Below are 17,342 nucleotides of genomic sequence, written 5' to 3'. Positions count from 1 at the left end.
CTAAACAATGCAGAACTTCTGATCAGTGCAATCCCTGCATGGTATTAACTGCTTTTACAGGGGGAAATTATGGGACATATGATATGATAGACCACTTCTAGCTGGCTGCCTCTTCCCTTACCTTGTTCTCTTGCCTTGTCTAACTCTGTGTCTCCATCAAGCTGTGTCCTTAATGAGGTCATTTGCTCTGCATACACCATGAGATTATGTCTCAGAGTCATACATTTTTGCTTTTTGAGCTATGCCTGAGATGGCAGCTTCTTCAGTTGTGGAAAGAATTTGCCATTTAGGAGAGGAGGACCTTTATAGCTTGTCACAGCTTTCAATCAAAGCTTTAGCTTTTGATTCTTTAACAGTGGCACACGGGAGCAGGAACATTTTGCATAACCACTTAGCTCAACCTTCCAAGTCGCCTCTGAAAGGAGTGAGGAGCAGTTTATGCCGGCATGATAGGAAAGAACACTCTGTACTAGTGTTAATAATATCTGCGTATAGTTTGCATAACTAAAATCCACAATCGTCTTCTTTCCAGCCTTATTGAAATATATTTGACATGTAACACACAATAATATCTATAATGTCTTCATCTTAGTTTTGCTTCAGAATTACTTTTCTACCATCCCTGCCCCTTATAAGTAATGTGTACCAACATTGATTTGATTTTAACTTTCCATTTTTTTTCTTTCCCTACAAACACGAATTGAGCCCCCATTCTGTGTCCGTGCTACATCTCTGGAGGTCCAGAGAACAGAAAATAATGGCTGAAGGTTTTTCAGAGTTGTAGAAAAATATGAGACCTCAGATGGAAAAAGCATGGTGAATCTCAAGGAGGGTAAATAAAATACAACTGGAGTGACTGTGGCATAATGACAGTGTACCCAAAATAAATAGAAAATCTTAAAAGCCAAGAGAAAAGACAGATGAAGGACTGTGCAGCTTACATTTCTTAGCTGGAGCCGTTGATCCTATGCTTATCATTCGAATAGGAGGCTGAAATAAAGACCTTTTCAGTCATACAGAGAATGGCAGAATTTTTTACCCTCAGACTTGAACTGGGAGAATGACTAACAGGCAGACTTTTGCAGGAAGGAAATTGAATCCAGGAGTAAGTAACACTATTACAGAGCAGTGGTGCCTCAGAGAGATTGGGCTCATTAATAACCATCTAAACAAAATGGCTGCCTCTGTCTTAGGATTTGAGGACAAACAAGATGTTTTCCCAACTGAGTATATAAGTACTTAGACTTGGCACTGAGGTTTGGAATTCTTGTGTTTGTGATGAATGATTTTCACTTCAGGCAAGGGTCTGGAATTCAAGCCATCCATGAACATCTTAAAATTATAGGCGACATATTTTGTGCATGTGTAATTTTTCTGCAGACAGGATCTGTGGCTTTCATCAGACACAGGGGCTTAGAACCTGAGCAAGCTTAAGAACTACTGGATCAAGATGTTGTCCCCTATTGAAATGAAATTACATTGGTACCTGCCCCGAAGTTGAGAAATGATGATCTGAATTTGAATATAGGACCTTTGCAGCACTCTTGAGACCCCAAATGATATTTCTTCTCCCTGTAGTCCATCCATGCAGTGCACAACCTATATGACTGTACATGGCCGTGATGTGTCTTACCAGTCACAGTAAAGGTTTGATTATAGCCTTAGGATTTCTGAAGGGAGTCAGTATTGAGCTATCAGAAGAAATAAAGCTTCTAAGTGACCACTTTTGGGATGTAATCATAGGTTTAGTGCTACTGTTTTGTTAATGGAGAGCATGTTTGGTGTAACACATTGTCTAGGTATGTGGGTTGGGGAGGGTGTTGTGTTTAATCACTCTCTCTCCTGATGAGATTTGATACTAAAACAATTATTAATGGGTGACCTTGCATAACTTGTGTTTTTATAATACAACTGTAGTGTATTCTAGAAGTGTGCATTTTATATGTAATTTTAATTCCACTTCTCCACTCCTTCAGTAGTTACTTATTGAGTGCTAGTGTCAGGCTGTTTACCGCACAAGTAAGGTCATGGGTATAGGGTTGAATATGGTGGTGCTGTCCCTGAGGATTACTTCGAATTAGGATGGAGGGTGGCAGGCCATCACCAAAACCTCAGTCCCGGCCTAAGACCCAGTCAGGTCCAGAGAAAGCCGTGTTCCTGAGAGCCTGCTGCATGGGGATCAGCCCGCGGGTCTAACTCTGAACAGCAGCACGCATGCTTGGAGGATAGCAGTGGGCTGTCCCGGACTGCACAATTAGGTTATAACTCAACCATGGGCTTCCTCGGACAGCACAAACATCAAAACGTTTGCTTCATGTGTAGAGTGATGATCATAATAACACAATCTGCTTCTGAAGCTGTTAACGGTCTTCCTCCAAAGCCCAGGCAGGGGCCTCCTTGTGGCTCCGCAGCACCGCCAGGCAGGGATGAAGCACCCTAGCACTGGATGGGGGCTCCCTGTCCTGCTGGGAAGGAGACAGTCTCCAGTTCCATTTCTTCTCTCAGGACACAGGTGTCTCTTATAGGGCCGAGGAGGTGGTTTGTCAAATGCTTACCAAAGGCATGGAGAAAGTTGATATGCCTCTTAAAATGGGCCTGGATTTCCATCTTCATTGGCAGCATCTCCCTTTCTTTGTGTGTCATGTTGAGAAATTCTTAGTTTGAGTTGATCAGATCATAATCTCTTCTTATTTTAAAAGAAAAACACCCGTATAGAGCTTAAATGTAGGGATAAGGACAGCTAGGGTTTTGAGATGGGGCTTATGTGAAAATTTGGAATGTTGGGTGATAATGTAGTCTGGTCTCTGGCCAGCCAGCTTTCCATCCCTAGTTATTCACAGTTATATTAGGACAATTAGATTCTAACTCAAACTTCTGCAAACTCATTTAGATAAGAAATTCATTTTACTGTACTGTACTCTAAATTGTAAATGAGGCTCAGGACTGATTGTTTAATAGGTTGGGGTTTTAAATTGAAATTTTCTCCCATGTTATTTTATGTCTATATGATTTACCATAAAGGTTGGTTTAAAAAGTTTAAAAATGTTGATGCCGTTTTGTTCTTTTCAGTTAAATTGAGGTTACTATTTTTAAAAAATTGATTCTGGCTTCTTCTTTGTATCCCTCAAACTACCACTTTCTTTGCCATTCCTAGCACTATTTGAAGAGTTTTATGTAGCCTAAAAATAGAGTAAAATAAGCACAATTTTATATTTTTTGGAAAAGCGAAAGAAAAGCATAGTTCATGCTATTCTTCCCTGAAAAATGGGAGCCCAAGCATCTGATCCCATGTTTTTATTATCAGGTTACACATACTCTGAGGTAAATCTATGTGATGAAAGTAATAGCTCTCTTGAAGCAATGACTGTGTGCATGAAGCGTGCATGTGCATATGCATGCAAGCACACATGCTGTCACTTGCCATGTGTGTGGACATTTGCAAGAGCTTGTTTGAGCAATGGTGGGTTTGAATTGGCTGATGGAATGAACAGCAGTGCCTTCCTGTCCGTAGAAGGCTGCCTCTCATCTTTTCTCTGAAGTGTTCCATTGTGTGTTCTTTTCCTGGAAGCCAACAGGTCTTTTTGCTAGCTCCATGATGGGGAGAATGACTTGTAGCTGTCTTGCTTGTTTTTCTCCAGGGTCTTTGCTGCAGGGAGAGGGGAAGTGTGTTGGCTCTGATTTTAGGTCTCCTGGCGGGGCAAGTGGGGGTAGGGGACCGAACATCAGCCCCTGAGCTCCATCACTGCCGTGGCTCCGTGTGTGCTCTGAGTTGAAGATGTAATGGGTTTAGCTTGCCTTGTGGTCCTGGGACACTCGGATCACTCATTTAACTCACATTCGAGTGTCTGTCCCGTGCCAGGCACAGCCCGAGGAATATGCAACATATGAGTGAAAACCACAAAATTCTCTGTACTCCTGGAGCTTACATCAGCTCCTTAATAACTTTCGGTTGCCCCCACTTCTGGAGTGAGGGTCATTTCTCCAAGCTGTGGAAGTATTCATGCACTTGACCTTTTTTGTTTTTGCTTTTAGCTCCTAATGTAGCATAACAGATGAGTAAGAAGACATCGTTGCTGCCCTCAGGGAATTTGTAAGAGAGAGACAGACATGCCAGCGTGTAAATGCGTCACGACCCAGCAGGCTGAATACAGGCTATGGGAAATGCAGAGGCAATGACTGGGGGAAGGTGGAAGGAAAGAGGGACATGATCTTTGTGACAGGGGTGCCTGCCATTCAGCTCAGCCTTGTGGTCACCTGTGAGCATATGACAGTCTGGCAGTGGGCCGAGGAGATGGGCTTAGGGGGCCATGAGGGTGGAGGAAAGGGATGAGCAAGGCCGAGTGCCCAGAGGCCGCAACTGTAAGCACATGGGTCACTGAGTGTCCCCGGTTGGTGGTGACATGACATCCCCACTGTTCTAGAACAGCTGATGGCCGTGTGGGATGCACTGAGAGCAAGAGGTGGGGGCAGGGAGACGGCAAGGTATTTCTTTCATTTATTCTTTTACTCATTCAACAAAGATTTAGCTGGGGCTTGCCTTGAATTTATAAGCTTGAATTGCCAAGCTTAGATGCTACTTTAAGAGGAATGGAGCCAATTTAATGCCCTAACTCATCTTTCAAGCTAGAAGTTTACAGTTTTGTTTCTTTTTGCTGAGTGACCAAAAGGTACCTACGAAGACAACTTCAGGGGGACAGGTGTGGACATTCTAGTCTCTCTCCTCTGCTGGGTTTCTCCTGCTCTTTGCCTCACTCAGTCAGCGGTGAATAAAAATCAGCAATCTGCTCTACTGCTCTACTACATGGATAGCTGGTGAGCCTCACAGTGGCTGGATAAGTCAAGATGTAATTCAGAGAAAACTGGTTTCATTTATGTTTTGAGATAAGAGCCACAGAGAAAAACTGGAAGAAACAGAATGGGTTGTCTTGACCAAACACTTCCATTGCTCTGGAAGGAACCAGCCCACTTCTCTTGGTCAAGGAAGGATACTGCATCTTAAACACGTGGTGGTTGTTACTCATTGTACCTTTTTTTTTTTAAGGTAGGAAATGTTCTTTGGATAGCATTAAATGTTGTGCAGCATAAAGGACGTGATATGGAACAAAGCCTGCAGACTGTGACAAATTGACATGCCCCAGAGTAATGAGAAGACAGAATGTATCTACTCAGAGGCAGAACAAATACTCACAAAGGGTCTCCTTCTCTCCTAGGACTTCCTTTGCCGGGCATCTGGCTGGGATTCTTGTTGGACTAATGTACACTCACGGGCCTCTGAAGAAAATCATGAAAAAATGTGCAGGTACAGAACAAAACACCTTTGGCCTGAGAACAGGCTGGAAGTTCATCTTAATTTTAATGGAAACCGAGGCAACCCCCGCTTTCCCTGTGGTTCCGCTTAGGAATTCCCTAATAGACTCTTTTTTTAAACCAAGAGGCAAAACAGCTGGTGCAGTTCCTCACACTGCTCCAAAGAAAAGGCGGCAAACCCAAATTGTAAACCTGAAGCTTTCTTAAGAGACAAATAGCAGTATGTTTACCTTCAGCAGTAACGGTACTCATAGAAAACTGCGATTTTCTTGAAAATACAGAGAACTAAAGTGGGTTTAAAATAATGCATTCTTCTGTAGTATTCCATGAATTAATATATGTGCAAGGCAGAGTTAAAAAAGAAAAACAAATCTGTACTGAAGTGCAAGGCTAGTATTTGAAAGAAGTCAGAAGGACCGTTAGGTTCTCGGCAGGCAAGATGAATATTCATGCATGGCCAGAGCAAGTCTACTATTGCTTGAACCGTGTCTCCTTTTAAAAGTCTTGTTGTTGGTTGTTTTGTTTTGTTTGGCTTTTTTCCCTGTCAAATTGATGCTCAATGAAAATACTTTATTTTATTTAGAAATATATGAATTTTTTAGCCCTCTTAATTTAAAATGCTATACTGGCTTTGACTTATAGGAAAACTGTTTTGCAAACACTTGTTTTATAGACCATATGAGTTCCAATATTTCATCTTTTATTCATGGGAAATCTTCTGAGACTATTTTACCTTTCCTTGAACCATAAATAATTTGTTTTCACAGTTTGTGCCGATGACTGGTATTCTTGAGAACCATATAATATTCATGATATTAGAAAGCTTTCCAGGCACTGTGCTGCCATCTTTATTAGTGGGTTGTGTTCACTTTCAGATGATTTTTATAGGCTGTATTGCATCTAAACACATTCCCATTTTCCTACATTTGCTTATTACTGTGTTTTCAATGTGTGTGCTTGGAGGAGGCAACGGGAACTGCATTTATTGAAAATGTCCAGTTCCATTATATTTTTGATACAACTTAATTATGGAAATCTAGTAATGAGCTTTGTGGCCCAAATGCTCTCAGTACGAATAAAGGAAAAGAAATGATTCTTGGGAGTTTAATGTTTTCTTTCATTTTCTATTTGTGTCTGAAGTTGAAGTGGTTTGTAAAGCCTTCTGCAGACATTTTACAGAATTTAGGGGAGTATTTTGATTTTAAAGAGGATTTCCCCCACAATTGTACCATTTACACTCTTAGCTTTCCTTCTTAAAACCTTGCCTGCCTTCTATGGAGACTTACTTTTTACATCGTGTCATTTTCAAAGTAATCCAATAGAAAATTGGACATGAAAAATTGGAACAAACACTCAGTGCTATTTACAAATAGCCTGAAATCTTTCTGCCTTTTTTTTTTTTTCCGGGGAAGCCTGAGAAAGTTCTAGAGTGACCTGAGAATTGAGGTGACACAGGAAGCCTGTGGAAAAGAGCCAAGTGTATGATGCTGTTGTCTGACGGCTCCTGGAGAAAAGCAGCATTATACGGTGGTTTCCAGGGGCCAGGGATATGGGGATCTAATGTACAGTATAGTGACTCCAGTTAATGATATGGTCTTGCATGCTTGAAATCTACTGAGAGTAGATCTTATGTTTACGCACGCACAATATGGTAACTATGTAAGGTAATAGGTGTATTAACTTGATTGTTGTGTGTACATCAAATCATCATGAGATATACTTTTTAAGAATTCATGTTACACAACCTGAATACATGCAGTTTTCTATTAGTCACACCTCAAAGCTGGGGTGGTGGAGTCCTTAGGGCTATAATTAAAATGTTTGTTTCCTTCATTTAGGCATTTTTTCCTCCAATACGCATTATTACGGACATCAGTACCACTTTAATAGTTCAGGTAAGCCCTTTATTTCATTTAATACATTTTATCTCCAAAAATCATAGTGTTTGCCACCATCGAGCTGCTGAAGGGTGATACCAGCTTACGCTGCTGTAGAGTAGTCTGCATATATGTACTTGTGCCCCTAACATGCCTGACAGCTGGTTGGAGCCAGACCCCAGGGAGCCTATTTGGGTGAACTGGTAGAGAAGGCCAGGGAAGGAGGTAACTCTGGCCTGAAAATATTGTGTGATTGGTATGAGGTTTCTCAAACATGGTAAGATTTAGACTAGACCCCGGTCCCTTGATTCTCAGTCTGCAAGTCCAGACTGCCTGCTGAGTGTTAGAAGTCAGTTTTTGATCTACGATTCTCCACATTCCACCCCACCTACACATTCAGGAAGAATCACGCCTAACCTCCGAGGCTAAGATGGGCATTCCTCTAATAGTTAATACCATGTGACTTAAAGAAGAGAATATATTTTTTCTAGATGTCTTTGCAAATATGCAGAAGGGACTTCCTGTTCAAGCATCTGCCCTGTTTTAGACAAAGGCCCTTACATTCCATGCTGGGGAGGCTGCCCTGCAGTTCCCGGGGCCAGTTCCAGCAGACAGGTGTTAGAGAAACCTTAGGCTATGGAAGTCTGTGTGTCTTTTATAGTCATTCCATTGGAGAACCGTTTGATCCCTCTAGCGCTTGTTTTTAAGTCCCTTAAGGTGGGTCTAAAGTAACTTTTATTCTAGGGTTAATTCTGTGCTGCTATAGAGGTGTCACTTTTCTGGAATCACTCCTAAATGGGCTCTCGGTTCTGGTTGGTTGAAAAGCGAAGGTTTCCCAGCCCCACCCAAGCTCCTAGAATTGTTCAGCTCATAGCTCTTTGTCATTCTTTGTCTGGTCCCGTGGCATTTCACTCACACATGTGTGGCTTAATAATTCAGCAACATCTCCAGGCAACCACTGCCGATTTCTGAAGGCCTTTCTGTACACTTAGTTTTCTCCTTTGTTATTCTCTGCCCTGCAAATTTCAGCTCTGCTCTACCAGTCTGTTGCATCTGCTGTGTCCCCTGTCCCTATACCACAGTCTAGAAAGTATCTCCATGCTCCTTTTCCTTTCTCTTCAACATTCAAAATCTTGTATTGCCTGTTAGACAATGTCTGAAAATATTTGTTTCATATATGTTCTCCAATTTTCTAGCTGATTATGGTGGAAGGGCTAGTTCAGTTCCAGTTACTCCTTCTGGCAGAGGTAGAAGTCTAGTTCTGCAGTATTAGCAGTGTTCAGCCTGAGAGGGAGGAGTAGGGTTGCAGTTAGTACAGGTTATTCAGAGGAAGTGGAGGGCAGGGTCTTGAATGAATAAGTAGAAGTTAAGGAAAGCAATGGGGAGGAAAGGGCTTTTCAGGCTTTTATTAAAAGGCCTATTTGAGATTATCCAGAATGTGCTGGAGTGCTACTGAAGGATTTAATCAGTGGAGTAATACTATTGGAGTTACATTCAAGCTCTGTTTTTGATGTAGTTATAAAGGCTTGGATCATGATTATCAATCCTGGCTATATATATGAATCACCTGAGGATTTTTTGTTTTAAATATATCCATGCCTTGGAATTCATCCCAAACCAATTAAATGAGAATGAGGATAGAGACAGGAACTTGGACTTTTTTTCCCCAAAGCTTCCCAGGTGATTTTAATGATATCAAGAACAGAGGCCTAGATGATGGGGTTTACCTAGACTTGGGGGCCACAGAAGTGAATACTGTTGATGCCCAAGAAAAGCCTCACTTCTGAGACCTTTGTCTCTGCCAATTTGAATGATTAAAACACTAGAAATGTGGTCTTGGTGCAGGAGAGGAATGGTTTTGGACAACGGCAGCTCAGCTAAAGAGAAGGGTGATGATTAGTTATAGACTTAAGCTGATAAATATACTCATTTGGAAGAGTGTCCATTCCTTTTGGTTGTTGGTCCTGGACACCAAGCTTACACTGACATAAGTATAAGAGCTTTATTGGCCTATGTGACTAGGAAGAGGTGAGTTGGACAGGAAGACCATATTGGTTCTCTCTCCCATTGTGATTTCTCACTTCTTATTGACTTGATTTTTTCCACTTCACAGGGAACATGGCCCCTAACACCTTGAAGTTGGTAGAGGATAAAGGGCTTTTTGCCTGGTTGATTTATTAAATCCCCGAAAGTAACAGAAATGTTCCTCTGGACAAAGAGAAAAAGAACATACCTGTGCACAGACATGCCTTAAACTATTGTAGATTCTCTAGTCCTAACATCTTATGTGACAACAGGGAACCTGAAGTTTGGAAATGTTAAGTCATTTGGCTAACGTCATACAAATAGTGATAAAACAGGGACCAAAAATGCAACTCACTGATTCCTAGCCTCTGCTTTTTCTATATTACAGGGATAGGAGATGGCCATTCTCCTGATTTATCCTTACGAAATAGGACAGTTCCCCTTACTGTCTTTTCTTTCCTTTTTTTTTTGCATTTATTAAAAAAAAAGGAAAAAGGGAAACATCTTTTCCTCCTTCATATGGAAGAGGCATAAGCCTAGCAGACACAGACCATAGAATTAAAGGCAAAAAATAAAAGCCTCTTTTGCCTTTCTCTCTTCTCCCCTGTAAGATTACCATATTTATATTCCTTGCTCTGAAGTGACTGGATTTCTTCAAAAGCAGAGCTACATAAGGCCAGGTGGCCATGCTAATGTTCACCTAGGGAACTTGTATAAGAGCATATATATCTCTTACAAGTAATGATTTATTCTTAATATGGCCGTGCTTAGCTGGAAGAGTCTTTATAGGTCAAAGAACCTCATGAATGTTTAAAAAGCTGTTACCAATTTTTCTAATCTTGGTGGTGTTTCTTGATCTCTTTTGCCATGAAATCCTGGTATGTGTATAAGGAACAGATGGAGTAGTTAATAGAATAATGATAACCAGAATTTCTTTTACTACGGAGCCAAAGTATATAGCTACAAAAGAATATTAAACTGCTGTTCATTGAAGGATATAATTTAAACTTACTTATCCTAAGTGTTTGATTGTTGGGTTTTTCCAACCCTGTTTTTTATGAAGATTTAAAAATATCTGATTGGGCCAGAGGAACAGCTGAAGAAAATTTTTTGTCCTAGGAGACCTTCTCTCATTATAATAGATATTGATAGGAGTTTTGATCTTCTTGATGATTTATGACTGATGATATAGAACTTTTAACCACACTAGTCTTTTTGACTTAACACGCTGAAGCTTTCCCTCCCCCCCCATGTTTTGTCTGACAAGTACCAAATTAGATTTTATAATATTCAGATGTTTAGAGCTGTAGACCTTGTTTCATTAAGGCCATGCTGGGTTGTTTTTTAAATAAGAAATAACATGAAGAAAGTTTTTCTATGTCAAGAAAATATTGCCTCAAATTGTAGCGAATTTACCTGGCAGTTGAAACTCTATAGATGTATGCGGTATTTCTTGTATCTGTATAGACAGGTATTCAGAGCTTTGGGGTTATTTTGGGTTTTGAGTGAGCTGAACATTTTTGAGGGTAGATAGGTAGAAGTGCTGCTTAGACCCTTCTATAACAGAATAACTTTCCACAGGGGTTTGAAAGTGGTGATTGGCACTCTTAGGGAATTAGGCAGTCTCTCTGTTCAGGGATTGCTGAAGCATACCATGGTGTTCAGCGACTTTTCCATAAGTATTCTATTATGTTTTGGAATGGTTGCCCCTTTCTTTTGTTCTTTGTGAAGTAGACATATTGATTGTATTTTAACCATTTGCCCTTATAATAAAGGTTTTTCATTGTTGCTGTTTTGATGGAAAATCTAGAAAGCAATATTTGTAACAGTGCCACAGTCTTCTTTACTCTCAGGATACAAACTTGCTGGGGGTGGGTGTTCCCCAACATAGCAGTGGAAGCTAACTTTTTTTTTCATAGGTCTGTTGAGTAGAGACCAATTTGAGGAAGGTTGTTGATTTTTAAATTGGAATCCAGATCCAACTTCAGTCCTACACTAGTGTGAGGATTTGGGAAATTTACTTATATCCTTCACCTGTTACAAATATCATGATGTTAATATTCTGATATGGGAAACAGTAGAGAGAATATGGAAGTTGGGTTATTGGAGGTATTTAGTAAATTCCCACTAATTTTTACTACTTTAGGAGCAAGGCTTGTCAGAATCAGTCCCCAAAATCCTGAACAATTTTATTTAATGTTTATTTAAATCACTAACTTTGTGACTTTCAAGGACATTGTAAAATATTACCAAGAAAGAAGAGTGTTGTAATAATCAGTAAGAATGGGCAAGGGCTCTGAATAGACTGCTGTCCAAAGAAAGATGTACAAATGACCAATAAACCCATGAAAAGATGCTCAATATCATTAGTCATCCAAACCATAATGAGATACCACTTACACCTACTAGGTTAGCTATAATTACAAAGACAGATAGTAAATGGAGAAATCTGAACCCATTAACATAGCTTTGTGGAAATGTAAAATGGCACAACTTTGGAAGACATTCTGGCAGTTCCAAATGGTTAAACATAGACCTTCCGTATGACCCAGGAATCCCACTCTTGGGTATGGACCCAAGAGAAATGAAAACATATGTCCATATAAAAACTTGTCCATGAAGGTTTATAGCGGCATTATTCACAAGAGTCCTAAGGTGGAAATAACTCAAATGTCTATAAATTGATGGATGCTATATAATCATGCAATGGAATATTATTTGGCCACAAAAAGGAGTGAAGTACTGAATCATGCTACAACATGGACGAACCTTGAAAATGTTATGTAAAATGAAATAAGCCAGACACAAAACACCACATGTTCTATGATTCCATTTATATAATTGTCCAGAATAGGCATAACTATAGAGACAGAAAATAGATTAGTGGTTACTTACGGCTAGGAGGGATGGGGGGTGATAGCTAACGGGTACGGTTTTCTTTTGGGGGGTGATGAAAATGTTCTAACATTGATTGTGGTGATGGCAGAACTCTATGAATATATACTAAAAGCCATTGAACTATACACTTAAAATTGATGGATTATATGGTATGTCAATTATGTCTCATTAAGGCTGCTATAAAAACATAACCAATAGACACATATAACATGGCAGATATTTACTGTAAATGTGTATAGTTACATTAGATTATCAGCTGAAACTGGATCAGTGTGTTTTATTATCATTTCATTGTTTATATGAAAATACTTTTGGAGTACCTGAAAATTCTTATGGGAAAGAGTTTAACTGTTTCCTTTTCAATCTTGCATTTTATTTATAACCAGCACAAAAGTAAACTTTAAAATAGCCTCAGGACGGGCACCTGGGTGGCTCAGTTGGTTAAGCGGCTGCCTTCAGCTCAGGTCATGATCCCAGGGTCCTGGGATTGAGCCCCACCTCTGGCTCCCTGCTCAGTGGAGAGCCTGCTTTTCCCTCTCCCTCTGCCTGCCACTCTGCCTACTTGTGCCATCTCTCTGTCAAATAAATAAATAAATAATCTTTAAAAAAATAAAATAGCCTCAGGACCAATTATCAAATATTCTGAATATCAAATCTTAATTAACCAGATTCTGCCCTACACTGTTCCTCTTTTTGGTCTTATTGTGTGTGTGTGTGTTTTTTCCTGTAGTCTTAAAGCAATAAGAAATTGAGACTCAGGTGTGTACTCTGTTGATGATATGGAGACCTATGACACATGACTCAAAATAAAGGGTAGGAATGTTCATCAACAAAACACATTTATTAAATATTTGAAAACTCATCCCCAAAAGGTATGATAATGGAAGAAAAGAAGGAATAAAGCTAAACAGACCCTTACTTCTCTCTCATTACACCAGAATTAGATTGGTAATCTTTTGGGGGAAACAATTCTCTTCTAAACAAATTACATAAAAGTGGGCAATTAAAGAAGATGTAAGGAGTAAACTCAAACCAACTTAAAAAGATTGATGGAAACACCTTGCAGAAGTGAACTCTGCTCTGTAATTGACCTTCATTAATTCGATATGTAAGTCTGATACTTAAAGCATTATTTAATGAGCAGGTTGTTTCTTCTCTCATTTTATCTAGCAACCAATTTCTTGAAAGTGCTATTAATAGAAACTATGTTCTTTGACATAAAATTATAATTATAGAGACATCGCCTTGTATATCTCAATGTAGTTATTACTGTCCAAAGTGTCACACCCAGCACAGAAGTCCTGCAGTATCTGCATCAAATGTTAGTCTGCCTTTCATTGTATAGAACCACCAGACAGGAAGGCTTGATCAACTATTATTTTAACCACTCCCTTGACCCTAGTCAGGACTTTACAGAAAATACTCCAAGTAGTGTATAGCTCTAAACTGCAAGAATCCACTCCAGATGAAAATAGCTCACACCAGACACTCTCCAGTACCCCTCAGACCTTCTAAATTAATATCTTCTTCCTCTTCAGCTCATAAGGACTCACGCATGTCCAGTCCCATGCTGGGCACTGTTGGTACAACAGTGATAAGACTGTCATTGCCCACGGTCATGGAGGAATTCTCCATTTGTCATCTTTTCTTACTTTGATTATTACTGTACTCAGAATGATGGCATAGATCATTTTATTGTGTTTGCTTACAAATGGGAAGAATGGAAAGAACAGTACACAGCCGTGCTTTATGACATTTTCCCTGTGCCTGTAGGCTACTCCACGTATCCGGAATATTACCCGTATGGCCAGCCAGGTTACTCTGAAGACATATCCAGGAACTATGATGCATACACAGCAGGACTGAGTGAGGAGGAACAGCTAGAGAGAGCATTAAGAGCCAGCCTCTGGGACCGAGGTAGGAATTTTGTGCCCTTCACGTATTTTAAAGCATACCTCACATGGTGAGATGGTCTGAAAAAGGACTATTTGTAGCAAATTAAACTTAAAAAAGTTTATAAAAAGGATATGTAGATGAAAAAAAAATGAGTGCAGATTGTGATTACAAAGAATGGGGTGTGATGCCATATTCCCAGCAACCTAAGCTAATAAGGTGCCAGACTATGTATGTATTATTAAAGTTGTTCTTTTTATAGGCCCACTGCGCTCCTCAGTGCCTTTGTATTAAAGTTAAGAAACTTAAAAAAAAAAAAAATCTTAGGTGCATGAAAAAAAAAAATCTTAGGTGCGTGAAAAAAAAGTAAACTCTTGGACTTCATATCTACAAAGCAGGCTGTATGTCATTGTATATATCAAAGTGTTGCCCGCAAACCTTCCCCGAAGTCACATGGACAGCTTGGTAAGAATTCAAACTTAGGGTTCTACTCCAGACCTACTGAACCGATCTCTTCGGGGGCAGAGCCTAGGAATTTGTATTTTCAACAGGCCTTCCAGAAGATTCTTTTATAGACTGATATATGAAAACCACTGTATTTATCGTGCCATCTTTGGCGTGGGGTTGACTTACCACTGTTATTCTTGTTTTAGTAGTGACAAAAAACCATCCATTCATTCAGTAAGCATTTACAAAGGTCTTCGTAATGTTTCGCGGTCTGCGTTAGGTACCATAGGGAATACAGACAGGTAGAAGATGTACTCTCCCTCAAAAAGGTCACAATCTCAGGTAGAGGAGATGCCTGCTAGATGCTACAGCGGACAGGTAATCATAGTATCAGGTGCTCAGGAGAGAGCACTCAGCTAAGGGAGGCTCAGGCTACTTGCTAGATGCAGGGAGAAGCGGTGAGCTCTTCCTTCACTAGACCTACCAGACTCTCACAGAAGACTCGGACCTTCAAGAATGTGCCGCGTTTACAGAGATGTGGGGAGAGTCAGTATCACACAGACAGGGAAGTAAGGACGTGGTCAGCCAGCCCTCACTTTGGAATGGAGCCCTAAGAGAGGAAGGAGAAGAAGAGTGGGGAGCGAGGCTTCGGCCTGATCACAGAGGTCCTAGAATCAAGTGAGCCAGGTGGAAAACGGACCTGGTATGTGCTGTAAGTGCCGGTAGGGTCCTGCGTCGGGAGTGATGTGACCAGAGCTGTGCTTTATGAATCTGGCAACACTGATTCCACAGACAAGGACTGAGCACCTGTGGGGGGCACCGGGCATTATGCTAGATGGTAGGAATGCATACATTATGGCAACCTGGCCTCTGACTTTAGAGAACACAGTCCAGAGCAGCAGTGACCTGGAGGTAGAATGACAACAGCAGTCTGAACAAGGAATAAAAGCCCAAATGAGGAAGGGGGTGGGGGCTGGGTGGGGAATGGAGAGAAAGAGATCAGTCAGTCAGTATTCCTTAGGTAAAGAGTATCAGAATTGTGGTGTATAAGTCATCTATTACTATGTAACGAATCACCCTGACATGGCTGGAACCAATAAACATTTCTTCTTCCTCTTGAGCATCTGGGTCCGCTGGCCAAGCTTACAGGATCTTGGCCTGGCCTGTGTGCTAAGGGGTCTGCAGGGGGTCGCGTGGAGCTGGCTGCTCCAGGATGACCCCATTGACTTGCCTCACTGACCGTCATTGGAGGTGATGGTGGAGGTGAGGCCGCACACCTCACCTCGTCCAGCAGGCTGGCCCAGGCTCATCTGCCAGGCCTCCGGCCAGGGGTTCCAGGAGAGTAGAAACAAGCAAGGCTTATGCTGCTGCCCCGCCAATGCCACTGTATTTTGTCGCTGAAACAAGTGACCGCCAAGACCCATGGGATTCAGAAACACACTCCGCCTCTTCATGGCAGGAGCTGCAAAGAGTATGGATAGAAAGAAAAGTAGAGAATTAGGGCCATGCTCGTAGTCATTGTATCACATATACTCAGTGGTTTAACAGTATCACGATCACAAGCAGCCTGCCTTAGCCTTCCTAAATTTGGGGGGTAGCGCCCCAGAGCCTGTACTAAAATACATTTTCATGGTTTTATTCCTGTGCACATAGCAGTTTAATCACTACTAGGTGAGACAGGAAATATTATGGGACGAGTAAGGTTGGAGTAAATCTACTGAGCATGGACTTTGTACCAAACTTAATTTAGGACCCCAAAGGGACAGTGGGAGGGAATTTTTTGAGGTGATGTAACTATTCTGTATCTTGATTATTGTGGTGGATACGACACTCTTGTGTTTGTCAGAACTCACCTACTTGTATATCACAAAGACCCAAATTTTCCTATCAAGAAATTTTAAAGAGGTAAATAAAAATTAATAAGGAACCTAATGAAATAACTGGTAGTCCTGCAAAGACCATCAAGGACTACAAAAACCATCACTTAGAAGGTTATCGAGAGACAGGACAGTGATAATGGATCACCTCATGGTGGAAGTGCTAATAACAAAGGGAAAGATGTCCCTTTGCAAGGGAGAGATTTGGCAGTCACCACCTAAATGCCGTGATCAAGCTCAGCGGTATTATCAGTGAGGTGGCCTGTTGCATGTCTCCTGATATGATGCAGTCTGAGGAACACAGCATCATGTTCTTGCTGTAAGTGTTTAACCTGACTCTGAGTCTTCCAGTGTAAGCGTCAACATACTGGAAACACATGGGATAGAGGAACAAGCTGAGTAACACCATGGAGAAATAATCAGACAAACCATGGGATTTCTGCAATTCAATGAGACTGGTCTCCTGGAGGGGAAAAAGAAAATCCATGTCAAAAAGAAAAAAACAGGGTGTGATTTTTATTAAAAGGACATAACAACCCAACATAACATGAAAACCTTGAAAAACTGACTATCAAGTCAGTTTTTTGTAAAACAGGAATTTTGTATTTGGGTAGATATTAGAAGTTGTTAGGGAAGTAATCGGACTTTCTTGGATGTGATAGTGGTGTTGTGGATAAGTAGCGGAATGTCCCTTATTCTTGGGAGATACACACTGAAGTATTTAGAAGCAAAATAATGCGATGTCTGCAGCCTTCTTTGGAAGGTCAGCCAAGGCAACCTTGCCCTGTCTCTCTCACGAGCCCACGCACAAGTACTGTATTCAAATAAATGTGGAAAACGCCGCAAAACTGTGAACATAGAGCAAACTATACCCCGTTAAAGATCCAGAATATCACTGGTATACTAACGATTCTAATTAGTTCTGCAATTAGGAAACCAGTTTATTAAATTAATGTTTTCTAAGAGCATATGGAACTAGTTCCAAGAAAACTGACTTAAGGAGACATCGTGAAATGCA

General features: G+C 40.7%; 1 protein-coding gene across 2 annotated transcripts in view; it reads left to right on the top strand.

Annotated features, from left to right (window-relative positions):
* RHBDD1 (rhomboid domain containing 1) overlaps window positions 1-17,342 on the top strand; it is a 119,339-nt gene that overhangs the window by 55,983 nt on the left and 46,014 nt on the right. For both annotated transcript variants that reach the window (XM_028105226.2, XM_088021533.1), the window contains exons 4-6: window positions 5,211-5,299; window positions 7,146-7,202; window positions 13,881-14,024. In XM_028105226.2, coding sequence (XP_027961027.1) covers window positions 5,211-5,299; window positions 7,146-7,202; window positions 13,881-14,024 — 290 coding nt within the window. The remainder of the gene's footprint in view (window positions 1-5,210; window positions 5,300-7,145; window positions 7,203-13,880; window positions 14,025-17,342) is intronic.

The sequence above is a fragment of the Eumetopias jubatus genome, unplaced genomic scaffold (assembly GCF_037043125.1).
Source record: "Eumetopias jubatus isolate StellerSeaLion01/CBP00866 unplaced genomic scaffold, mEumJub1_p1.0 scaffold_3, whole genome shotgun sequence".
In the NCBI taxonomy this organism is placed as follows: domain Eukaryota; kingdom Metazoa; phylum Chordata; class Mammalia; order Carnivora; family Otariidae; genus Eumetopias; species Eumetopias jubatus.
This window is presented reverse-complemented; position numbering and strand designations above follow the sequence as displayed.